General features: G+C 33.4%; 1 protein-coding gene and 1 long non-coding RNA gene across 6 annotated transcripts in view; one reads left to right on the top strand and one right to left on the bottom strand.

Moving 5' to 3' along the window:
- Positions 1 to 1,594: 1,594 nt before the first annotated feature.
- The window catches only part of LOC143235570 (low-density lipoprotein receptor class A domain-containing protein 4-like), a 38,685-nt gene continuing 13,103 nt past the window's right edge, over positions 1,595 to 27,176 (bottom strand). For all 4 annotated transcript variants that reach the window (XM_076473818.1, XM_076473817.1, XM_076473819.1 and 1 more), the window contains 2 exons: positions 4,456 to 4,715; positions 1,595 to 3,549 (listed from right to left, as the gene is read on the bottom strand). In XM_076473818.1, the coding sequence (XP_076329933.1) occupies positions 3,004 to 3,549; positions 4,456 to 4,715 (806 nt within the window). In that variant the 3' untranslated portion in view covers positions 1,595 to 3,003. The remainder of the gene's footprint in view (positions 3,550 to 4,455; positions 4,716 to 27,176) is intronic.
- The window catches only part of LOC143235571 (uncharacterized), a 68,488-nt gene continuing 53,875 nt past the window's right edge, over positions 12,564 to 27,176 (top strand). For both annotated transcript variants that reach the window (XR_013019300.1, XR_013019301.1), the window contains exon 1: positions 12,564 to 12,744. This is a non-coding gene — a long non-coding RNA (uncharacterized LOC143235571). The remainder of the gene's footprint in view (positions 12,745 to 27,176) is intronic.

The raw sequence follows: 27,176 nt of genomic DNA, 5'->3' as shown, positions 1-27,176 counted from the left end.
TAATCTTTAGTATGCCAGACTGCTGATTCGAAGTTCTGTAGTTTACACCACATTACAGAAACCAAAACAAAAACATATTGCATACTTTGAGGCAATGGGTGAATTATAATAGTGAGGATCAAATCCACACTATTCAATTAGATTAGTCCATGAATCAGTAGTAAGTGATTTTAACTAGCTGCCTTCTATCTGGTATATCACATTAAAATTAGGGGAGGCCTGTGCAAGTAGTCCTAGGTAACTTTTGTGCACAAATCAACAATTAACCAATACAATGTCTGATAGTTGTTACATTGTCATAATATAAATTTAAGGGGTCTTACATTATGGTTATATTGTATCACTTTGAAAACTTATGAAAAACAAAGCAGAAGATTTGATGTAAAACATATACTATTTTAATAGTGTGTGAGCTTGAAATCAAACTACTGCCAAAATGGGACTTGAAAAAAATACATTTACAGACGCAAAGGTTAGTTAACCAAACATTTACCGATGTTTTTTCCTTGATAGAGTGTAACGAAAACAAAACATTGTATGTCATCTTAAACATAGTCTTTGTAAGTGATATATCACAATGTATATGTGTTACAAAACATATCAAATAGAATGCAAAATTTAAATTTGGTCATTTATTTGAATAAGAATATTATCCCTTAACATTTTTAAAGTGGGAAGTAACTACATAAAAATGCTTTTTCTTGTTGAAATACAAATTTCAACCATTTTACGGATGTATTTTGATAATTGTGCTATTAATTTTTGTACTTACACATACAAGTATCATGGAACACCGGTTGTCAGGAATGCCAGATAGATATTGGAGCAGAAATATATATGTAAATATTTAAAGCATAATTATTTGTCTGCCTGTCTGATGTCCTGATATCACAAATTGTGAAGATATGGCTGAACCATTTACAATGAAATGTGGGAAAAGAATTCAAGTATATGAACAACTGAACACAAAAGTTTTAGTTTGGTAATTATTTCTAAACGCCAGATGAAAGGGACATTTAATGCCACATATAGCACGAGTACTGTTTCTGATCACCTATATTCACTAGACCTGTAAGACTGATGAAGCCAGTGAAATAAATGCTGCATAAATGTGAATACATTTGCCATTATATTATGTATAAAAATATCTGGGTAGCAGAAGAAAACAAAGAATTACTATATACTAAACCTTGCACATACATATATAAAGTATGTTATTTTGTTAGGAGTTATAAGAACTAATGTGTTACCTAACATTGATCAAGAAGTCATCTCAAAAAAAACTCACAGAGGTATTCCATGATCTCTATATATATGTACAATAATGGGAAGGCACAACTCCACAATATTCATAATTAGTGACTCACTACACAGTTTCATCAATGTATACCATTGGCAAGACATCATTTCATAACCTGTCTGAAAACGTCATTGATTCATAACCCTACTTTGGTGAACATGCACTATAAGAGAGGAACCACGTCATGGTCCATCTGGAAGAAATCAACGTGTACATTAGGAGAGTATTATTGTTACACAGTTTGTCTTTGAAAAGCTTGTAGAAAACATATACAAATATAAGTTGACATGCAAGTATGAGAAATAAGCTTTATTACATAATCACCAACACTGATTACTTTTTAAGGAAAGATGTTATTGATTTATTACAAGATTCTAAAAAGAACTGAGCATTTCCATCTTTAGAAAACAAAACTTAATACAAATAAAAGTTTCAAGCCACAGTATTGTCTTTACTGTTAAATGCATGCAAACCATTTCTGACCATTAATTTTCAATAGTGTTTTAACTTTAACCCTATTAATGTTATCTACTTTTTTTTCAGTGATAGTTGTCATCTCTACACATCATTAGCACAATCATGTCTTTTATTATTATTGTAAAATTGCACACTTTCTCACTGTGGATCTTAACTGCTTTTAATGCTTAACCATAAATAACTGTGAAAGTTTTACTTAACACATAAGGTTTTAATATTTTCATGCTCATATACACATTATTTTCTGATATAATGTAAGAGATCTGAAGAAATTTCAAATTAAAAGTACTGTGTTCTCACATGTTAAATTGCACTAAAAAACTTAAAAAGTTAATGTTCTGTAAAATAAACAATTAATAAGGAAAGATTAAAAAACCATTCATCTTTTACAAGCTAGTGATACACTTAAAAGAAAGAAAAGTTAGTCTTCCAAAACTATTGTAAACCTAGATACTTAAAATCTATTTAGGCTATTAGAAAATAACTTGCATGAAAAAGTTGAATGTGGGTGTACATAGATCAATGAAAATTACCTAAAACTGTAAACCTAGTTTATCTTTTGAAATTTTTTTTCTTATTTTTCCAACAAGAATAATCAGGTTGGATAAGACTCTACTCTTATTTCTCTTTTGATACACTAAAAGAAGTAGTTTCTCAACCCTTAACATGCTCTCCTTACTGAGGTATAAGTAAAACATTATGATGATACATTTGTTTACAAGTGAAAGACTTATTTCTTTTAGATCAGTATGTGGCTACACGATTCTTTCTGTCCTGTTTGTGAACAACAACAGCAAAAAAAAAAAGACATATTCTTTAGTATTTGTATATTTTTTGCAATGACTATATTATCATCATAATTACAAATTTAATACTTACACATCACAAATATATCACTTTTGAACTACATATACACACACAAATTTTTTTAACCTTTATTACAATTGGAGTCTTACCTATTAGCATCTTGGATGCGAAAACAAACAAATAAATCATACAAAACCTCAAATCCATCATTTCAGCTGCTGCAGCACAAACAACAAAATTTGAGGCACTAAGAGCAGGGATTTCCCAACTCTTAACTCGCTCTCCTTTAGCGAGGTTCAGCTGAATTGTTATCACAAGACGTCTGCTGACAAGTGAAAGACTTTGTTTCTTTTAGATAAGTATGTGATTCAAACACTATTTTATTTCCTGACTGCCCAGTAAACCTAAAATGGTCATGGTTACAAATACTGTCTCTGTATTTGTATGGAGTTTGATGCTCCAAAGATAACTTGCCCTTGATATCCAAGATCATTGTCGGAGTTGTCACATTTGAAGCTTGTGGTTCTGTCACATGCAGATTCTGATAATTTGAGGTAAGAGGGCAGTGCCTGACTTTTAGTACAGCTATTGTTCTTAATAGTCTGAAAGGGTATGACTAGGGGATTTTCATCTATAGTTTGCAATACACTAGCTGGGGTAGACGATTTAAAATTTTGGCTCTTAGGTTTGGAACGATAAGCTTGGAAACAATCCTCCTGAATAACTGTCCTGTTTGGAGGCGGTTGTACACAGCCTCTACGAAGTTCACTTTCCTGCTGTGAATCTCGAAGGCGAAGTAATGTGGAGCTACCATAAGGAAATTCCTCACCATCAGGTAAAGTAAGAGAAACTGGAAGGTTGAGTGCTATATCTGTCTGAACTGATTGTTGTCTAATCTGTTTTTCTCGTTGAGTTGTCAACTCCAGTTGTCTCTTGTTTTGTATACTATGTTGTGTGTAAAGTACCTAAAATTAAAACCTCGATATATTGATCAAAATTAATATTAAAGATAGCTTCTGTAAAGTTCCAATATCCAAATCATGAATATTGGATTGTAAAAATGTATCCAAAACATAGTATTCTAATAAAAATAATAAAATCTGGCAGTATATTTAATTAGAGTTCTTAAATACTGAAATTATAGTTTCTTCAATGACAACTTGCATTTCTATGTTTTCAAATCAAAAAAATTTTATCTTATGAAAAATAATTATATATATATTAACTATTGCATAAATTATCTACGTTTAATTAAATCTTCAAAGTAACAAGATAAAAACAGCAGTTAACTAAATTTACTTTATTTTACAGAATATCAAACTGTTCACACAAAAGCAATTAATTCTTTTTGCAAAAAAAAACAAATATATATTTCAACACATATTTGAAAACAAAAGCACAAATAAATCAATTCTCTATACAACTTAATGATAATTAGCCTATTTATTTCCCAAATTTTGTTCACAATATACATGTTTGTTTCTGGCATTAGTTTTTAATCTTACCCCAGACCCCTTTACCTAACCCTGATTCTTTAAAATCAAAGCTCTTACTCAATTATCTCTCAATTATGTATGATCAATGCTATTCTGTATGATGCTCCAAAAAAACCCTTATAAGAGCTACCCCAGTATCAAATATATGCTTTCCAGCCTCTCCAATATTCAACATTAATTTGTCTCTCTAATATTTAACTGACAAAAGAGAATAAAACGCACTTTAGAAAAGTTCTGATTATCTTATTTGTTTAAAAGCTAATACAGTATAGATTATGGTGTTATAAATATTCCTAAATGTTTCGGATATTCATTCCAGATGTAATAAAGTGTAAATCAAAAGAACGTTTTGGTCGATAAAAAATCCATGCTTACCGAGTGTTGTGGTGCAGATAGGTAAAGTTGTTGTTGATGAGGCAGTGGTGCCAGAAGAAAAGCTTGGCGTTTAGACGTCTGAGGAGGTGGCCGACCCTGTCTCTCACTCCACGACCGAGCTCTAGACGTCTGAGGAGGTGGCCGACCCTGTCTCTCACTCCACGACCGAGCTCCCATTTTATAATGACTAATGATGCAGGTTAAAAGGCCCAGTTTTAATACTATAGCTATCACAATGATGATGATTTGAATACTTGAAACTAGAAAAAAAGAGATAAAGAAGCAATGTTAAAGTTGCCACATTACTCTCTATCATACAAAGTTCTCTTATTTTGGACAATTTGGTAAATCACTCCTTTTTGTTCTTGTGGTATGTAAATGCACTATGAATTTCTAACTTCATAAAATATTGTAGTAGTTATTCTAAATTTATTAGGTATGCGTAAATTTGCATATTACACAATATATGGTTCAGAAGGTTGTTAAATTCATTTTGTTCTAGGTGCCTTTGTTGTGTTGTCATTCTTGAGTAGATAACAGCTGTTCTGTTCATGGTTAGCTTGTTTGTTTGAATATCACGCAAAGCTACATGAAGGATATCTTCACTAGCTATCTAATTTTGCAGTGTAAGCCTAGGCAGAAAGCAACTAGTCATCACCACCCACTGCCAACTCTTGGGCTACCCATGGTGGGTATTGTTGCAATAGTGCATTTGTACAAGGATGTCAAAAGTAGTGTTTACTACTTGTAGGTCAGGTGATATATCAAGGTCATGACCTCCATTATATTTCAATAGAATTTACTAACAGCAACATAAAAGCAGACATATGGTGATAATAAGTGTTATTAGATACTGGGTATATAATACTATGTTGTGTTATTAGATACTGGGTATATAACACTATGTTGAACTGTTTAACTCTCTCCAATTCAAACTCTTGGTTTTGTAAATGAAGTTTGTCTTTTCTTTGTAGAGAGCATAAGTCTCCTAAAGTTTGAGCTGTAAGTGTAACATAACTAATTCTTACTAAAAGTACAACATAAGTTGTAAAAGGGAATTAACTATTTAGAAAAGCTGCTTCCTTCATTCTATGTAAATTATTTAAGTTTTTTTTACTATATAAAAAGGCTGTTTGGATTTTTGTACATTTGTGCCCAGTCTCTTCCTTTCTTAAGTTCATTCAAAGTCAGAGAACTCAGAATTATTTAGTAACACATATCTTATAGTATCTCTTGTTATTGAACAGACCCATCCTATTTATCTAAAGAAAATCAGTTTGAACTGAAAATACAATATCATTTATATTAGGCTTTGCTCTATTTTATTGTATTTCAGGTTTGGTAAGCAATACATCTTAGTAGTACCCTATTTAGTGACAGAAGCTTGAAATTTGTGATTTCTATGGGCGATGTAAAGGACTAAAGTTTTTATTCTCAGTGTTTTATATCCCATATTGTGCTGCATAGATATTACTTAAAACAGTGTGTGCACTTACTGACCCAGCAGTCTATGAAATAATGTATTTCTTATTCAGCTACTATGCATTTCTCTGTTAAAATATTGCTACAAATAGTGCAAACTATAATTACATAATCAAATACAGTTATTGAAAATTTAGGCACTAATGGCTAAGTCCTCACACATGTTAAAATGCATCTGCTTTGAAGACAAAAAAATTCTGCTTATTAACTGGTCATAATGATGCACTTTCATCAGTTATTATCATAACATAAAATAAATAGTCTTGAAAGTTATGTTATTGATAGAAATTTCCTAGTTACATTTACAGCACCAAATATGTATATATATATATGTAGATTCAATAAGGTGAAATGGAATTCAAGTTAATATAACAGAAAAATTACAAAGAATGCCAATAAAACAATATCAAACTTCATCACATTGGTTACACATCAATATTGTTATTTATAGTAAATAACAATACATTTATGGTACTACTAAATATATTTATAAATAAAGTCCAATCTATTAGCTACTTGTCACCAATTTATTTGGGTTTCAGAGAATTCCACCCTTCATTATTAACACTGAGCAGGGATAACTTGAAAAAAGCAAAAAAATATTTTGGTTGTGAGAAATACATAATATTTATGTATTTATAGTGTTTTCAGTTGTCTTTTATTCACCACAGTAAATCTATATCTATATAGAAGTTGAAGAGTATATAGTATTGATGGTTTTAATTTATATTTCTGAATTATTATTGAAATGCAAGATGTTTAAAATATTAGAATTTAAAACAAAAACCAAAGTTTTCAATTCACCACATCTCATTGAGTTATACTAGTTTTAGAGAATTCCTTTCTTTGTCACTATCCCATGACACAATAAATCTAAAAATTAAGACTTGGGATTGAAGAACTAGAACTATTCACAAGAAAAGTACAAAATCCTCTAATGGAGCAGTTTCAGAAGATGGAATTATTTTCAACAGGGAAAAACTCTGATAAAAACAAATGCATTTTTTGCAAATGCCAGGGTAATAAGGTTTTCTACTTTTGTGTTCTTTCTGAACTTACATATTTTTTTTCACTTAAAGAATGAAGCTCCATATAAGGAACAAGGTGTAAGTTAAATAATTGTGCTCTATTACTGTATTTCCTAACACAGATGTTTTAGGTAACCATGCTCAGGTACCTACATTAACATTTCTTAATGGATACCCAGTCCTTTCAAACTCCTTCGGTATAGCTAGAATAAACTGCGCCACAGCTATGCTCATTTTCGTTATTTGATGTATCTAATTTTTGATAATTTATTTTGGCACTAATGACCTGTAGCAGTCTGGCAAGTCTACTGAAGACTACTTTTGAGAAGTCAAGAACACCATAACACACATTTTTCAGCCCGAGATTATATATCAAACTGTGTCAATTATTTATGGTAACCCACAAACACATGTAAACAGAAACCTATCATCTGATGTTTTCAACATTTAAAGAATCACACAATCAAACATTAAAATTCAGCATTTTAATAAAAACTGTGAACTGTACATTTTATGTATGTTGTTCTTTTACTCACCAATGTGCCTATATTTGAGATTTTAACTTTTAAGTATGTATATCACTGATTTAACTAATGTATACATTTTTGTTAATCTACTTTTTATATCGTTATCTTAAACTAACCCAGATGCTCGCGGACACTGGGAAAGCTACGCCCTCTCTTCAACCACAAGAGAATATCAATTGTGGACTGTTGCATATACAATGGGTGACTAAAGAAAAGGGAGTTGCTCAGGATGAAAGAAATGGAGGAGGCGAATATCCAATGTAATCATCAGACGCTACTTAAAAATAACCAAATTTAGAAAGGATAAATGGTAAGTCTACTGCGAGTACAATATTATAGTCAGGATCCCAAAGATACATGAGTATAGTTTGACAATGTGTTCAACAGAAGGTACAACCTTTCTTAGAGGTATAAATATTATCGTGTAGAATGTTCCCTTCCCTTCCACAAAACAAACCATGGTACAGTTGTTATTGTGTAAGCGCCTTTACAAGCTAGCGAAGCATAATAATAAATATACTTGTTATAAGACATTATTATTAGACCCATTATACTTTAAAACTACATTATTTATCTAAGCCCTTGTTGTAACACTACTGTCATACACTCTTCTAAAATCTTTACAACCCGAAGGGGCTGGAAGAAAATAATACAGCGTTTAAAAATATAACAGGCCTGATACTGATGCTTAAAATTCTATTTAATTAGTGATAAAGGTTAGTGCTTGGTTATTTGGGTTTTAAAGCAAAGCTACATTAAGCTATAATTTGTGCCCACCACCGGGAATCGCACCTGGGAAATTAGCGTTGTGTATGTTTTGTTGTAGCAAAGTCACATCGGGCTTGCTATCTGATGGGTCCACCGAGGGGAATCGAACCCCTGAATTTAGCATTGTAACTCCATAGATTTACCGCTGTGCCAGCGGGGGACTTGGCGTTGTGAGTTCATAGGCTTACCTCTATCTCACTGGGAGACTAAAGGTAGCGGGTTTGAATCCGGTCGCACCAAACATGCTCGCCCTTCCAGCTGTGAGGGTGTTATAATGTGACGGTCAATCCCACTATTCGTTGGTATAATAGTAGCCCAAGAGTTGGCGGTGGGTGGTGATGACTAGCTGCCTTCCCTCTAGTCTTACACTGCTAAATTAAGGACGGCTAGCGCAGATAGCCCTCGAGTAGCTTTGCGCGAAATTCATAACACACAAACAAGACTAAACGTAAATTAGGTGTGATAAAAGAATAATAATTTCAGGTTAGATAAATATATAGAAACGGGTTTTTGGTAGGGGACGGAAGTCGAATATCATTCTCTAGAAAAAAACCATATGATGAAGAAATCATAATCTTCTGTTTCAATATATGATCGCATCACGTTTCCAAATATTCTTCATTATCTTCAGAAGTTTCGAATCAAATATGTCATACTTGCCAATTTGCTAAAATCTCCAGTTCATCCTCCACGAAAGATACCTCTTTTCTTCTAGTGAAACATCTTTCCAACATGTGCAAGTTGTCTTTTCTGGAGAATGATATTCAACATGCTTCCCCTACGAAAACCCTGTCTCCCTGTATATTTATTCTACCTGAAATCATCAGTGCTAATTACATTTTACATGTATGTTGTGACAAGGTGATGCATGGCAAATAGTCTTATTTTTTATGTGGAATGTTATAGGCTAGTGCAATATGAAAGTATTATAACAAAAGAGTACATATCAACTAGTCTTATTTCTAGTATAGTCAATCTTACTAGTATTGAGTCTGGAATGGACTGTTATAGACTACGGCAATAGCAAATATGATAACAAGATGGTACATGCTAACTAATTTTATTTCTGTCAAGGACTGTCAGAAGATAAAGCAATAACAACTATAATAACAACGTGGTACAAAAGTCGTCTTGTTTCCCGTTAAGACTATATTTAAACTACCACAATATCAAGTATAATAACAACGGAATACAGGGCAAATCGTTTTATTTCTGATAAGGATTATTATAGACAACTGCAGTAGCATTATAATAAGTTGGAACGTACCAACAAGTTTCATTTCTGATAAGGACTATAACTGGCTACTGCAGTAACAAGTATGATAGGATAATAAATACCAACCAGTTTCAAAAAGGATTTGGTCAGGTAGGTTAAGGCGTTCGACTCGTAATCCGAGGATCGCGGGTTCGAATTCCGATCGTACCAAACATGCTCGCCCTTTCAGCCGTGGGGGCGTTATAATGTGACTGTTAATCCCACTATTCGTTTGTAAAAGAGAAGCCCAAAAGTTGGAGGTGGGTGGTGATGACTAGCTGCTTTCCTTCTAGTCTTACACTGCTAAATTAGGGACGGCTAGCACAGATAGCCCTTGAGTAGCTTTGCGCGAAATTCCAAACAAACAAACAAAAAGGATTGTTATTGGCTACTATAGTAGCAAGTATGATCACAAGATGGCACTAATGCATTTGGGACATTTTATCGAAACTACAAATGCTTCTAGGAAAGAAAATTGACTTTTCTATGCTGAATGAGAAACGTTACCAATTGTGACATCTAGTGTAAATGATGTTATGGTTACCACCTGAAATTATTTTCTTACAGTTGAAAGCTCATTGTATTTAGAACTTAGTTATAAATAAAACCTTCCTATGTCTGTTGAAACATTGCATTAAAAAAAAACAACTAAAGAAACATTTTCAAGAAAGGAAGTAAATGTAGGGATGGCCAATACCATCCTTCAAAAACAATGCAAATAAGATAGTATAGATGGCATTAACATATAGCAATATGAGTTTACTTTATCCTATTTCTGTCTGTTAACATTCTACTACATTGTGTGCCCTTGCTGTTATACAGAGGTGATGGAAATGCCACCTCTACTATCTTGTTTACATTGTTTGAAAATTTTTCTCTACTTGTACATTAAAGTGAAGAAAAAACAGTGAGTACAACATACAAGGAAAAGAAAATAATAAATGTAAATCACATGAAACTGTTTTGTGTATCGCTGTAAAGTATGCTCATCAAAATGTAGTAAGGAGAATGGTTTCGATGTCGCGAATGGTGTACATCATGAGGTAAAGATAAAATGATGCGCATACCGTAAGGTGAAAGCATCTTTTACTATAACATTGTAACGTTGAAAATATCTGGTTTCAATATCAGAAATGAATAGAATCAATGCAAAGCATAAGTAAAAAATATTCTGATTTAATTAAGGAGAACAGAAGGACTTGTAACAACACCGTAACGTGAAGATGGCTCGACTCGTAATCCGAGGATCGCGGGTTCGAATCTTCCTTGCACCAAAAATTCTCGCCCTTTCAGCCGTGGGGGCGTTATAATGTAGGTCAATCCCACTATTCGTTGGTCAAAGAGTAGCCCAAGAGTTGGCGGTGGATGTTGATGACTAGCTGCCTTCCCTTTAGCCTTACACTACTAAAATAGGAATGGCTATCTCAGATAGCCCTTACCTAGCTTTGTGTAAACTTCAAAAACAAACAAACATTTCTGTATTAGGCTTAAATATTCTTTAACAAGACGTTACTCAAATATTTAGGTATTTCTACCTGTACTGAGGATGTTAAAGTCTTACAAAATCAATTTGTAAATCAGATATATGTGAGGAAATGAACTTCGGTATGTGCAAGGTAATTCATTTCGGCTACCATAATACTGAATCAAACGTTTAATAGGAAAGGAAGCCAACTCCGGACTTACTTAAAAGTAAAAGTGGAGAAATGGTGATGGTGACGTCACTCAAAACAACTGCTAGTTCTAAGGCGAGAACAAAATCTTTATGGTGTATGTAAAAACATACTGATTACAAGTAAAAAGGGATAATCATCCTTCTATAGAAAGCATCAGTTAAGTCTAACTTTTAGTACTTTGTTCAATTTCAGTGATCTTCTCGAAGAAAAGATATTAACTTCGTGGAAAGGGTTCAGAAAAAGCTATTAGAATTATTCCTGGGATTGAAGGGTTATCTTAAAGGGATGTGTTAAAATAACCTTTTATTTCGAGAAAATATATGTAAGAAATAATCTTATTAAAGTTCACAAGATTATCCGGAGGTTAGTTAGGATCGGGCCTATAATTTCTTTGTGCTTTATTTTGGTAAAGACGACACAATATTTGTAAAAGACAGGCTTAGGTTTTCAAGAAATCGTACAAACACACAAGGATGAAAACTCAAACTCCGCCACCAAAGATGGCGGAGGTAAAATTAACAGTAACAGTGTAAATAACAGAACGATTTAAAGTGTTTATAAAATCCAACGTTGGCTCTATTCGAGACTTCTTCAAAAAAAAAAAGAAAAAGGCTGGTTTTGAACAATAAAGACATCAAAGGTATTTAATGCAACATCAGTGTTGTCTATGAACAATGAAGGTGCTTGAAACTAGTGGTGGTTCTAGGGTCTCTTCACTGAAGGGGGGGAGTAGTTTGTAGCTCCCTTGATTATTGCTATGGGGTCAAATGTCTACCATTAATCCCAGATCCCAGCTAGCGCCGTCCCTGTATGAAACATTTAAAGATTTATTTATTTACACCAATAGAATTTTAAGACACTTCATGCAATTGCAAGTTACATAAGCTTATTTAAAAAACACAGCATACCCTGTGTGTTCTGTAATTAAACAAAGGTTGGTACGCTTAGAATAAAATATATAAGATTATGCACCTAGTAAGCCTTTATATTAATTGCCACTATATCATTTATCAATATCAGTAAGTTTCCACATTCTTTATAAGTGTGAAAGTAAAACCAAATTACGCTAAGTTACAGGTGTTAAAACTCTCATATAGAAACTCTGGTAAAGTTCACTCTCCAACCGGTGTAATAAGCCCCGGCATTGAGCGAAAGGCCTCGTCGGCATTGGATATGGTAGGTGTGATGTAGTTGTTATTTATTATAACACATCTTACATTACTTTCAGTTATAACATCTTAAAATTCCAGTACCTGCGGCAAATATAATTCAATGCACAGAATAATTAGATTACAAGCTGAAACTGATTCAAATCACAAATGTTTAGTTTACTAGCACGTAAGACGATCTGTACGACACTACTTACCTTGCCATACCGAGTTCTGTTTGTAACTGAAGCACGCATTTCTCAGGTGTGACCAGAAACCACGCGTCGTGAGCTAGACATGGTGTTGATCAATACAGTCGTCTGCGGCCACGCGTATGTCTGGGAGAGACGCGCCTACTATTATCGCGGGGGTGTAAATGTTGTGAGTCAACGTATGAGCTAAGAGGTAAGCAATTTCTAAAAAAAAAACACTTGTGTAAGGAAGAAGTCGCTTGATTTCAGGATGTTCATTCTTTTCCGTGTTATGATTCTAATTGTTCTAGCTGTAGAATATCAAATTGTGTGAAATGAAAAAATTAACGGGTGTGTATCTTATTATGGATTTATGCTAAGGTTTTAGAAGCAATCAAAGGTCTCCTTTTAGACCTTATACGATCTATGTCGTATGTTAAAATTAAACTATACCCTTTAGGTCTGAAGATTATCTTAGCGCCTTCCTAGAAAGATAGTCAGATTTAGACTTTAAAATCGAATTCAATCTAAATAGGCAATTTATGTGTTATATGTTTGAATGTTTATATTATTCATAAGTTTGAACTTTAGTTTTTACCTTACATTACGTATCACAAACACTTTCCTTAAGTTTTCAGTTGTTTTTGTTTTTTTTTTACTTAATCTTACGTCAGTATTATCTGGCTTGAGTAATCACGTGCTATTTCATAACTTGTTATGTCTTTGATAGACGTAACTGGTTGTCTGCAAAGCTTCCTCCAGCGCATAAACAGAGCTTACGTCAATAAATTCTTTGTATATTACGAACTATGCCAGTCATCACGCTGTAGGTACAGAAAGAAAGCCTCTACATTTAAAATAATGGTATCTATAAAATACGACTTGTATTAGATGAGCTAAATTTCACTAAAAACGGTCTAAGAGTTATATGATCTATTTACGTCAGTGTGGTACTAGATGTTTCAAAAATTGTCACAGAAATCCCTCAGTATCTTTTTCGTTATTTTCAATAAGCACATCAAAAAACCTAAAGTTATGCAGTTTTAAGTATTGCCTGTTTTGAAAAGTGTTCACTGATCCTGATACCAGCGTACCGCCAGTCTCGTATGTTACGCGTTATAATTTATCTCGGACGAGTCTCAGATTTATCATGTTTCATATGTTACGTATTACGATTTCAAATAGCCAGGAATTTCAATTTTAATTTAGAAGTTAATTGAATTTCAATATGTATTAAATTTATTATATTTGCCAACAAGATTGACACACACAATTTTTTTTCTTAACACAAAACTATTTTAATATAGAAACAAAAATACAATTTATAATAACGATTATTAGAAATAGTTCTTACAAATAAATATTTATATACAAAGATTTTACAAATCACAAACAATATTCAGCATTCTATCTGGTCTGGAACTGAATATTTTATCAACAGTCCAGATTCACAGGGCACAAGGTACTTTTTTTGTTGATACACCGATACCCTTTACTTGACAGGAATGCTAGTTAGCTCTATTCTTGTTTGACCTAACACGATTTACAAGCTCACCTTTTACCGAGTAGGATATCGAATGTCCTCATAAAATACTAACATACGGAGTCAACTCTCTGAAATTGAATGGTTCGTAATGTTCGAAATCTATAAACGTTCCTGGTCAAATACCAGTAATATTCCGATTAGTAAGCTTTTATCGCGAAAATAGCTTTGGAGGGTTATAGTTTACTGACCAATAATAATCTATTCTGTCTCTCGGCGCGTCGGTTAATAAAGTGCAAGACAAGATTCTCGAATGTTCAACAATGTTGGAAAACACGCTAGTGTTTTCATAAAAGAAATATTGTTGATTCTCACTTTCAAGAATCTTCTACAAATTTAGAAAACAGGCGGGACTTGCGCAATATACATTCAACAATATACGTCATATGCATGAAACTGAAACAAACGCAAGCATTGAAATAAACGTTTAACAGTAAATCTGTTGCACCTCCATTCTTAGAGAATTAAAAATTGACAGTAGATAAATATTAACTAAAATATTATAAATATATATAAAGAATTATAGAATGTGAAAAATCATCACACTACATCACACAATCAGTACAAATGATCTTATGATAATAAAATTACATAGTACGTGAAAATGCTTAAACACTAATGTTATCTTTCTGGCTTAATCAATAATTACATGACTGAGGTGCTTTTTGAAAGGTGAGATGGGTTTTAAAAAAGTAACAAGACTTTTCTTAGTAGAGTTTCCAGCCAATTGTTATGTATGACAACTTTTACAGAACTTAGAAACATTTTACTTATTCTTTGGCCAAAAGAAATGTCTCATAATTTTATCACACATATTGTTTACTCCTAAATCACATCCAACCGGAAGTTCATGGGCAATTTTCAATATATCAGAACAAATGCTTTTGGAACAATGATTTGAAAAACTACATCCCAGTAATCTGAAGTTTGTACATTTAATGATCCACATTTTCTCACGAACACATAATCTTTGAAAAAACAACAACATTTGGAACTTTCTCCAGTTCAACTTTTGAGAGTGCACATTTAAATAGTGATGATATTTGTGCATTCTTTTCTTGCTCATACATTAGCTTAGTTCTAGCAAAAACGGAAATTCACCAGTTGAAATAAATCCCTCACGTTCATCATTGTTACTCACCAAAGAATTGTCAGTAGAACAGTTATTCACAGGATCCCCATCAGATCGAAAACATGTCTGACACAAATCTATATTATCGTCCTTTTAACAAATGTCTATCACTTGTTTTTGACTTAATTTCTTCGCCTGAGCTCAAGCCATAGCACACGAGAGAAACACGTCTGGATTCTCCTCAACAACATCATCATACTCATATTAAACAGTGATCAGCTTGCTAACCATTTTGAGTTCTGCAAAAACTTTCCCCCAGCCAAATCGTTTCCCAACAATAACACTATGTAACACAAATTTTGTTCCTGGATAATATGTGTTATTTCTTAATTGCTTATGTTGTAAAAGTACAGAAAACGGCCATTATTCCCGTCAAACTTTGCTTTTGTGACCTGGATAATGAAATTTAGAAATTAACCTATTTTCTATGTAAAAACGGGCAAATTTGCACATTTTCATAATCTCTACAATCTTCTAGAGAGAGTGTGACATAAGCTTCTTGTGCTTTACCGGTCAGAACACTTTGTAATAATAATGATGATATTTCGATGAGCCATTCCATGGTTTAGGCAATCTTCACAAAATGTTGGAAGTACTTATCAACCTCATTTTAATTAAATGGTGGTACTTTATTATACCAGTTGAGTTTAAAGATTTCATTTTACTTTGGCCGATCAGAGTTGTGTCTAATTTCCATTTCTTTTAGCCTAATTTCTTTCTTGACTTCAATACGGGTTTTTCGGCCTTGATACATTTATTTTCTCTTTCAGCTTTGATGCAGGCCTGTTCAAGGTTGATTTGTTTGAGTTTTAACTAGATTCGTAACTTATCTTAATCACTCAACTCTTATTGGCTCGTGGAAACACTATAATATTCCCCTAATGCATCCTTAGACAACAAATCATTATCAACTAATATTTCAAGCAATTCACTTTGGTTATATTTTTCTAGTTGTTCGAGGGTGGGTGATTCGAGAAAACCTCAATAATCAGATATGATGAAATATTTTTGACACTGATAAATATGAAACAAATTATGATTTGAATTTGAATATATTTCGAATTATGACAAACGATTGTTAATCCGAAAACTACAGATATTTGACAAGGAACTTTTATAGATTTCAAACATTACAAACCGTTTAATTTCTGTTAATTAACTTCAGATGTTAGTATTTCTAAGACAGCATTAAATATCTTCGTCGTAAAAAGTCAGCTCGTAAGCGGTGTGAGACCAGTTAAGGACAGACAGCTAATTTATGGGAGATGTAATAGTATCAACTCAGAATTAATTTGCTCGTCGTGGAACTGGATGTCGATAAAATATTCAATTCCAAGCCAGATATTAGACTCAATATTATTTGTAAGTTTGTAAAAATCTTGTATATAAACCATTTTTGTAATGACTGTTATTGCAAGTTATATTGCTTTTCTGTACTAACATATACCTGTGTTTTAAGAAAATTGTGTGTATCAATCTCAAATATCATAAATTTGATACATACTAACATTTAATTAACTGCTGAATTAAAATTAAATTTTACGCCTATTTGAAATCGTAATACATATCGTACGTAACATAATAAATCGGAGACTCGTCCGAGATAAATTATAATACGTAACACTATATTACTTAAAATCCAGTCGCAACAAAACATAGTCGAAAGAACAAATAAATCATAACTTGTACTCATTGGAAACATCCCTGACAAATCAGTAATAAAAATATTTATCGGTTTCAAAGCGTTTTTTCAATTCATAGAATAATTAGTCTAAATTACAAGAAGACTAGTGAGTATGTTAAAACAGTTCAACCAATCAGTTTGTGTCTCTCTCCACTCTAACCAGTTTCAACAGAAATATACACTTAAACTTCCTTCACGCTTGTTAGTATCGGCAAAAATATCAAGGTACGGTTCTCTATACATTATCCAATGTCGTTGCATGCTCTTATATACTTAAATTACTTTTGAAAGACAATCTTTCGTGTTTCTTTATTTTCTAAGTTAATTTGATAGTACTACATTTCTTTATCTTATACATAAATACAATATATATAAAATTAGATATTTACTGAGCTTTTAAATTGCTTCTGAACTGTCCACTCACAGTTACGTATTGTGATTTATCTCGGACAAGTCCCTAATTTACTATGTTTGTTTGGTTTTGAATTTCGCGCAAAGCTACACGAGGGCTATATGCGCTAGCCATCCCTAATTTAGCAGTGAAAGACTAGAGGGAAGGCAACTTGTCATCACCACCCACCTCCAACTCTTGAGCTACTCTTTCACCAACGAATAGTGGAATTGACCGTAACATTATAACTTCCCCACGGCTGAAAGGGCAAGCATGTTTGGTGTGACGGGGATTCGAACACGCGACCCTCGGATTACGAATCGAACGCTTTAACCCACCTGACCATGCCGAACCCATTTACTGTGTTACGTACATTATGTATCACGATTTGAAGAAGCCGCAAATTTTAATTCTAATTTAGCAGTTATTTGAATTTCAATATGTGTCAAATTTATGATATTTGACAACAAGATTGATACACACAATGTTTAACACAAATATATTTTAATATACAAAAAAATACAATTTATAATAAAGTATATTACAAATAGTTATTACAGATATATGTTTATATACAGCAGTTTTATAAAGTCACAGACAATACCGAGTATTATATCCATCTAGAACTGAATATTTTATTGACAATCCTGGAACACGATGAATAAATTAATTCTGGGTTCGTATTTTTGCGCCTCGCATAAGCTAACGCTGTTTTCTCTTCGCTGGCCTGACACCGGTTACTTTTCTTACCGAGCAAGATATTTAATGTCCTCGTATAAATAATCACGTCAGAAGTAATTCACTGAAGTTGAATGATTTGTAATGTTCGAAATCTATAAACATTCCTGGTCAAATTCTATAGTATTCCGAATAACAGGCGCTAATCACAATTATTGCTTCCTAGGTCTTATAGCACACTGACTGTAGCTGACTAATAATATTCTATTGCTGTCTCTCGGCTAGCTCTTTTAATACGAATCACGCGCAATTCTAGAACGTTCGATAAAGTTCGAACACGCTAGAGTTTACGTACATAAATACTGTAGATTCTTACACACAAGAATCATCTACAATATATTAAAAACATATACTGAAACAAAAGTAGGTAATAAAATAAATGAACAACAGAAAGTCTGTTATAATACTAATTCTGTCTTCAAAGAACCTAAATTAGTTGGGATAGAGAAAATACGAAACAATACGACAACATGAGAAAACCAAGGAGTACGTTTGGTACAAGATACAATTTTTACTTCTTTGTATCCTTATATGTTTAACTGACTCCAGTATCTTGATATAAAACTGTAGTGTTTTGTATGTTTAGATAAATATTTATTACAAACACCTCAGTTAATATCGTCAGGACTATGATCTTCCCAGTCTTAAATTTATGCACATAGTTCGCTTTTCTAGTTTAACGTTAAAGTGACTAGAATTACCTAAGCATTTTATCTCCAAGAATCTATAAACAGCCTTAAATTGTTTATTTGTTTGGTTTTGAATTTCGCTCAAAGCGACAAGAGGGTTATCTGCGCTACCCGTGCCTAATTTAGCAATATGAAACCAGAAAGAAGGCAGCTAGTCACCACCATCCACTGCCAACTTATGAGCTACTCTTTTGCCAACAAATAGTGGGATTTACCGTAACATTATAGTGCGAGTATGTTTGGTGTGACTGGGATTCGAACCTGCAAACCTCAGATTACAAGCCGAGCACCTTAACCATGTGGCATTACCAGGTAAACAGAGTTCAAAGCTTCACAAATTTAAACTGAATGGTGATGTTAGTACGAACTAACACTTTTTATTATTGTTTTAATTAACTTGTCCCAATCATGTTTTTCTTTATTTTCACCAATTAAATTAACCGTTGCATAACCACATCACAGAAAAAAACCCTTAAGACAGTTGGCAAGTCATTTCTCTGGTTAGTCAGTATATACATGTGAAGTTTCATAGGTTGACTTTAGATCACGCTTTACCTAGAAAGTTATAAGAACTACTTCTGGATATCAGTGGCATTATTCAAACAATTCACTTCTCCGTCTATTCTGTGTTTCAAGTTTGTTTTGTGTCAGATCGCAGAAAATACAAGATATTCCATGTATTTCCACATTAACAGACATCATTATTTTCAGTACCATTGATTTAAAATATCTCTTTAAACGAGACAAGAGAAACAAAGAAACTGATAATTCTAGAAAAAAGATAGTATTTTGTTTTTCAATTTACTTGTAAATTATCTTTGCCATCACAACTCTGATGTGAAACGTAAAGCAATAACGATTCGCAAATACCGAAATATTTTGTTATTTATGAACAGTTCAACACTAGCATAACATCTTGATCGAAAGAGAACAATTATAAAAAGTACGAACAAAAAAATATATAAAGCTGAGAATATTTTAAACTATATTTTCATTACTGTTAATATACATTTTTTTTCTGGTCATTTTAACAGTATTGTTCGAAATTATAATTTCTTGTTAATATAGCTCTCTCTGACACAGTTATTAACATGAAATCTTTTATGTTGTACAGCTTTTTTTACGTAATTGTTAACACTATTTTGGTTAATTTTGTATTTTTGACATGATGGTTGTGTAGCCCTTTCTTTACACTGTTGTTAGTACTACACATTGGTTTGTACAGTATTTTTGACACTGGTGTTGATCCTAAATATTTTTAATATGACAGATGTGTTAACAATCAACTACATTAGTATATCATTATTGTAATACTAACTGAGAGGTACTCGAGTGAAACATTGACGTCAATCTTGAACGACCAGGCGAGGGTGTTTGTTTAGATATGTATTGGACAACATGGATCTAATACCAGCTACACGACTGCTGATTCTGTGAATATGATTTTATATGTACGTAGTTCACCTTATATATACTCATTACATTTAGGTACTAACTAGAAAGTCCACTGCTATGGAAAGTAACGCTGTCTATATGCTCCGTTGGTTGTATTGACGATTTCTGGAGAGTTTGGATGTATATAATAAAGCTGTTGAAGATTTTACTTATATCAGGATTGTATATACACCCATTTTGCTGCACATCCAGTTATCAGCGCCAAATGTTAAACAAGCTTTGAGAAGGCAGAGTTGTTTATGATTATTATTTTTCTCACCATTATACTGTAAAGAACGTCCACATGATGTTTCTACAATGGTTAAGTTCATCAAACTCCTGAAACGCAATATGTCTTAATGTATTAAAATACATTTTATTTGACATGCAGCTCAGACAATGGAGTGTGGTACGGTATGCAGTCAAAAATCTAAATTTTTGTAGTTGGGATTTTCTATGTAACTACCGGACAGCTTCAGAAAGGACACACACTCTATGCTAGAATATGATGTAGATTTTAGCATCAGTAGATGAAACTTTGCTAAAATATTCATGACATACAAAAGTACGAATGATCCTATTAACATTTTTATTAAGCGCAAAAATCAACTTTTGAATCCCAAAAATGAATAAGTAAAATAATGCTCAGCTCCTCACGAGGGACGTTACAATGTGGTCTACATTTTAACCTGTGGTTTGTAAAACTGAAAATTCCTTAAATGAAATTACAGTAGGTAGATGGTTGGAGTAACGCTTCTCGTACGTCAATTTTTGACAGACGAACTGCTCCTAACCAATTATCAATCCGTTCATCAGTTTACAAACATAATAAAAATATCAGACGTGAAGAGCAAAGGCCTATCATAAAAAACAATGTATCTTTTTATGGAAACATCAGAAACGATGTTATTATCGGTTATTAATTCAAAATTATGGGTTGGAATAATGAGATTCCTTATACTAATAGGGTTATCCAAATCCCGAGTATATAGACGAGAACCATGATTGTATTATATATAATCTACTTTTCGCTTAAAAGTTTCTCTTCGTATACTTTCGTTTAGCATGCCTGTCCATTTTTTTTAGAGTGTAAAATTTCCCAAATTTTGTTGTGATACACATTTGACACACTATACTATCTATGCCTTCAAGTTCAAGCAGTTTTATAAATTAATTCACTGAATGTGTTTTTATATTCTTAATATTATTCAAACTACACAAAAATCGTTTTCATTTTATGTACATCTTGCTCCCTTACCTACATGTAAACAGATCTGTAACAAGTGTCGTTTTCCCTTCAATAAGTTTCATTAAAAGTCATTAGATAGTTGTGTGTATCCGGGTTTGATTGTTCACACATTGAATGCTAAACGACCTTGCTTACTGTATGATTATGACGCAGTCAGACTTACATTCCAAATCAAATCAATTTCAGAGTTCATAAAGTAAGATAACTGTTCCAATTACAAACTACTCGTGTAAATGCTTAAAGTTTTATCAATTTTATGTTTTTGAACTATTGTTAATCACTTAAGTTAAATATGGCACGGATAATTTATTTAATAACTTTGATTAAGATAAAATATAACGTAAATAAAATACTTAGGATTCCGGCTGGGAATCTGAGGTTTGAGCCACTATAATCCTGAAAAACAGAAGAAAAAAAGTTCCTGGCTTTTAGACTCTATTCATGATTTAAGATACATTAAATTTGAAATGAAATAACCGTCAGGGTTTTAGGAAGTGGTATACATAAATAAATGATAACTCACATCGCAAAATAAAATAAAAACAAATTGCCTCCTTACTGGAATTTACAGAAATGTAAGGAATATAAAATTTTGTTTTATCTTCCTAAATCCGTGAGATTTCGCTTCCTGGACATTCTGGAGCTAAAGGACAGACCCAAGCCCTGGCTTAAAATAACTTCACCTTTTAAATAAGTTGTTATCGTCTGCGACTGATTGGGATTATTGAAGATATTGTCAGAAAGCCATCATGGAGCAGCGCCATCTTCCATCGTAACAGCTTTGACTTAGGAAGAATTTTTTTTTTTTTTTTTTCCTGAATCGTTAGTGAAATATATCTCAGTAACTTGTTCACAGCTCTGGTGTTTGCCCAATGAAACATTCTTTGAGACTTGAATGGCAGGTGAACTCTGCGTTACCACATGGAACTAATTAAAACGTGACACAGACACAAGACCTCCCGCTGAGGGGAAAAAAAGAGACAAAGTGAAGGACTTCAAAATTTATCCAAGAAGTGGATGTCGTGTCAAAGTGGTATAGGTATCATCTGCACGTTCAAGCTGACAATCAATAATTTTGCAAAGTTCCCGCTGGCTTTTTGTCTCTTTTAGATGTAATCCACGTCTTGAGTCAAGACATTAGTTATACCTAAGAGCCTGAACAAGATCCTCAGTTGACATCTCTGGATGTCATAACAAGCTAACGTTTTTCCATATATTTCACCATTAATTACATATGACCGACCAAGATAACACTCGTTCCGATAGCCATCAGTTGAGTGATCTCTCCTGCACTGCAGATAAATTTGAAAAGAGTGATAGCATTCCAGTTTAATGTTTATTAACAAAAAAAGCCAACTTTTAGTTAGCAAATATCGTATAATAGGGGATACAGGAAATAAACGTAAGCATACAGCCTTAACAACTAAATCCAATACAGCTTTCCAAACTATGCAATTCCTAGTATCGTTATCATGCTTTATTTGTTTTGAATTTCGGTCAAAGTTATTCGAAGACAATCTGCGCTAGCAATTTCTATTTTTCAAGCAGTAGTTTGTTTGTTTATAGTTAAGCACAGTTCTCTGCCTACCAGGGTATCGAAAACTCTAAAGTTGCAAATCCGCAGACATAACACTGTGCCACTGGGTGATTCAAGTAAGATTTTTTTATTTCGCGCAAAGCTACACGAGGGCTATCTGCGCTAGCCGTCTCTGATTTAGCAGTGTAAGACTAAAGGGAAGGCAGCTGGTCATCACCACCTACCACCAACTCTTGGGATACTCTTTTACCAACGAATAGTGGGATTGACCGTCACATTATAAAGCCCCTACGTCTGAAAGGGCAAGCATGTTTGGTGTGACGGGGATTCGAACCCGCGACTCTCGGATTACGAGTCGAACGCCTTAACACACTTGGCCATGCCGGGCTATTCCTTAAACCTAGAGGTGTTTAGGCATTTTATACAACAATTTGTTCACTTTACTAGTGTGACAGATTTACTGGTAAAAATTTTTTTTGATATCAACGTTTGTTTCAGTTTTATACATGTAACGTATAATGTTGAATGTGTATGGCGCAAGTCCCGCCTGTTCTCTAAATTTGTAGAAGATTTTCAAGAACAAGAATCAACAATATGTGGTGTACAAAGGTATTAGCGTGTCTTCGAAGACTGTTGAACGTTCGAGAAACTCGAGTGATTGGTATAAAATCTAATCGTGAGAAGATGTATCTCAAGACGGCTCGTATGGGTATTAAAACTTTTATTAAAATAAAGTAGAGAACAACGTTTCGACCTTCTTAGGTCGTCTTTAGGTTAACATTTTTACTTCAATTGGGTTTCTCGTCATCACGAATAACCGAGAGAAGAAAACAGAATGCATTGTTGGTTAGCTATAGTCAGTATACTAGAAACCTCGGAAACTATAATTGTGGTTAACATTTATTAATCGGAAAACTACAGAATTTGACCAAGAACATTTATAGCTGTCGAACACTAAGAACCGTTAAATTTCGGAGAGTTAACTTCGGACCTTAGTATTTCAACGAGGACATTCGATATCTATCTTTCTCTGTATAAAAAGTAAGCTTATAACCGCGTTAGGCCAAACAAGAATAAAGGTGACTTGCATTCCTGTCAAGCGAAATATATCTGTGTATCAACATAAAAGTAATTTGCGCCTCGTAGACCTGGACCGTCGGCAAAATTTTAAGTTCCATACCAGAGAAAAGACTGAATATTGTCTGGATGTTTGTAAAAAAAAAATTGTATATAAATAATTATTTGTAATAACCATAATTATAAATTGTATTGTTGTTTGTATATTAAAATATATTTGTGTCAAGGAAAAAAACTGTATGTATCAATCTTATTGGCAAATATCATAAATTTGATACATACCAACATTTAATTAACTTTTAAATTAAAAATAAAAAATTCCGGCTATTTGAACTCGCAATACGTAACGCAGCAAAGCGGAGACAAATCCGAAATGAATTGTTTGTTTGAATTTCGCACAACGCTACACGAGGGTTATCCTTAATTTAGCAGAGAGAAGGGAGCTAGTCATCACCACCCACCGCCAACTCTTCGGCTACTCTTTAACCAACAAATAGAGCGATTGATTGACTTAATAACGCCATCACAACTGAAAGGGCGAGCATGTTTAGTGTGAGGAGAATTGGAATCCTTGACTCTCAGATAACTAGTCGAGCGCCCTAACCACCTGACTATGCTGGGTATCCGAAGAAAATTATAATACGTAACACTAGTTAAATAACTTTCCTTTATTCTGGAGTTGAATAACTATTTTATACAACAATGTATTCACGTTACAAGTGAATAACTTTCCTTAAACCCAGAGGTGTTTACGTATTTCACACAATTTTTTCACATTATCAGTGAAGTACTTTTCTCCAGCTTAGCTATGTGTCTGACTGTTTTAAACTACTGTTTCTTCACTTTATCAGTGAAGTACTTTTCTCCAGCTTAGCTATGTGTCTGACTGCTTTAAACTACTGTTTCTTCACTTTATCAGTGAAGTACTTTTCTCCAGCTTAGCTATGTGTCTGACTGTTTTAAACTACTGTTTCTTCACTTTATCAGTGAAGTACTTTTCTCCAGCTTAGCTATGTGTCTGACTGCTTTAAACTACTGTTTCTTCACATTATCAGTGAAGTACTTTTCTCCAGCTTAGCTATGTGTCTGACTGCTTTAAACTACTGTTTCTTCATTTTATCAGTAAAGTACTTTTCTCCAGCTTAGCCATGTGTCTGACTGTTTTAAACTACTGTTTCTTCACTTTATCAGTGAAGTACTTTTCTCCAGCTTAGCTATGTGTCTGACTGCTTTAAACTACTGTTTCTTCACATTATCAGTGAAGTACTTTTCTCCAGCTTAGCTATGTGTCTGACTGCTTTAAACTACTGTTTCTTCATTTTATCAGTAAAGTACTTTTCTCCAGCTTAGCTATGTGTCTGACTGTTTTAACTACTGTTTCTTCACTTTATCAGTGAAGTACTTTTCTCCAGCTTAGCTATGTGTCTGACTGCTTTAAACTACTGTTTCTTCACTTTATCAGTGAAGTACTTTTCTCCAGCTTAGCTATGTGTCTGACTGCTTTAAACTACTGTTTCTTCACTTTATCAGTGAAGTACTTTTCTCCAGCTTAGCTATGTGTCTGACTGTTTTAAACTACTGTTTCTTCACTTTATCAGTGAAGTACTTTTCTCCAGCTTAGCTATGTGTCTGACTGCTTTAAACTACTGTTTCTTCACTTTATCAGTGAAGTACTTTTCTCCAGCTTAGCTATGTGTCTGACTGCTTTAAACTACTGTTTCTTCACTTTATCAGTGAAGTACTTTTCTCCAGCTTAGCTATGTGTCTGACTGCTTTAAACTACTGTTTCTTCACTTTATCAGTGAAGTACTTTTCTCCAGCTTAGCTATGTGTCTGACTGCTTTAAACTACTGTTTCTTCACTTTATCAGTGAAGTACTTTTCTCCAGCTTAGCTATGTGTCTGACTGCTTTAAACTACTGTTTCTTCACTTTATCAGTGAAGTACTTTTCTCCAGCTTAGCTATGTGTCTGACTGCTTTAAACTACTGTTTCTTCACTTTATCAGTGAAGTACTTTTCTCCAGCTTAGCTATGTGTCTGACTGTTTTAAACTACTGTTTCTTCACATTATCAGTAAAGTACTTTTCTCCAGCTTAGCTATGTGTCTGACTGTTTTAAACTACTGTTTCTTCACTTTATCAGTGAAGTACTTTTCTCCAGCTTAGCTATGTGTCTGACTGCTTTAAACTACTGTTTCTTCACATTATCAGTGAAGTACTTTTCTCCAGCTTAGCTATGTGTCTGACTGCTTTAAACTACTGTTTCTTCATTTTATCAGTAAAGTACTTTTCTCCAGCTTAGCTATGTGTCTGACTGCTTTTAACTACTGTTTCTTCACTTTATCAGTGAAGTACTTTTCTCCAGCTTAGCTATGTGTCTGACTGTTTTAAACTACTGTTTCTTCACTTTATCAGTGAAGTACTTTTCTCCAGCTTAGCTATGTGTCTGACTGCTTTAAACTACTGTTTCTTCACTTTATCAGTGAAGTACTTTTCTCCAGCTTAGCTATGTGTCTGACTGCTTTAAACTACTGTTTCTTCACTTTATCAGTGAAGTACTTTTCTCCAGCTTAGCTATGTGTCTGACTGCTTTAAACTACTGTTTCTTCACTTTATCAGTGAAGTACTTTTCTCCAGCTTAGCTATGTGTCTGACTGCTTTAAACTACTGTTTCTTCACTTTATCAGTGAAGTACTTTTCTCCAGCTTAGCTATGTGTCTGACTGCTTTAAACTACTGTTTCTTCACTTTATCAGTGAAGTACTTTTCTCCAGCTTAGCTATGTGTCTGACTGCTTTAAACTACTGTTTCTTCACTTTATCAGTGAAGTACTTTTCTCCAGCTTAGCTATGTGTCTGACTGTTTTAAACTACTGTTTCTTCACTTTATCAGTGAAGTACTTTTCTCCAGCTTAGCTATGTGTCTGACTGCTTTAAACTACTGTTTCTTCACATTATCAGTGAAGTACTTTTCTCCAGCTTAGCTATGTGTCTGACTGTTTTAAACTACTGTTTCTTCACATTATCAGTAAAGTACTTTTCTCCAGCTTAGCTATGTGTCTGACTGTTTTAAACTACTGTTTCTTCACTTTATCAGTGAAGTACTTTTCTCCAGCTTAGCTATGTGTCTGACTGTTTTAAACTACTGTTTCTTCACATTATCAGTGAATAACTT

Source organism: Tachypleus tridentatus, chromosome 12, assembly GCF_004210375.1.
Source record: "Tachypleus tridentatus isolate NWPU-2018 chromosome 12, ASM421037v1, whole genome shotgun sequence".
Classification (NCBI taxonomy): Eukaryota; Metazoa; Arthropoda; class Merostomata; order Xiphosura; family Limulidae; genus Tachypleus; species Tachypleus tridentatus.
Note: the sequence above shows the minus strand (reverse complement) of the source record. Positions and strands in the feature narration are given on the sequence as shown.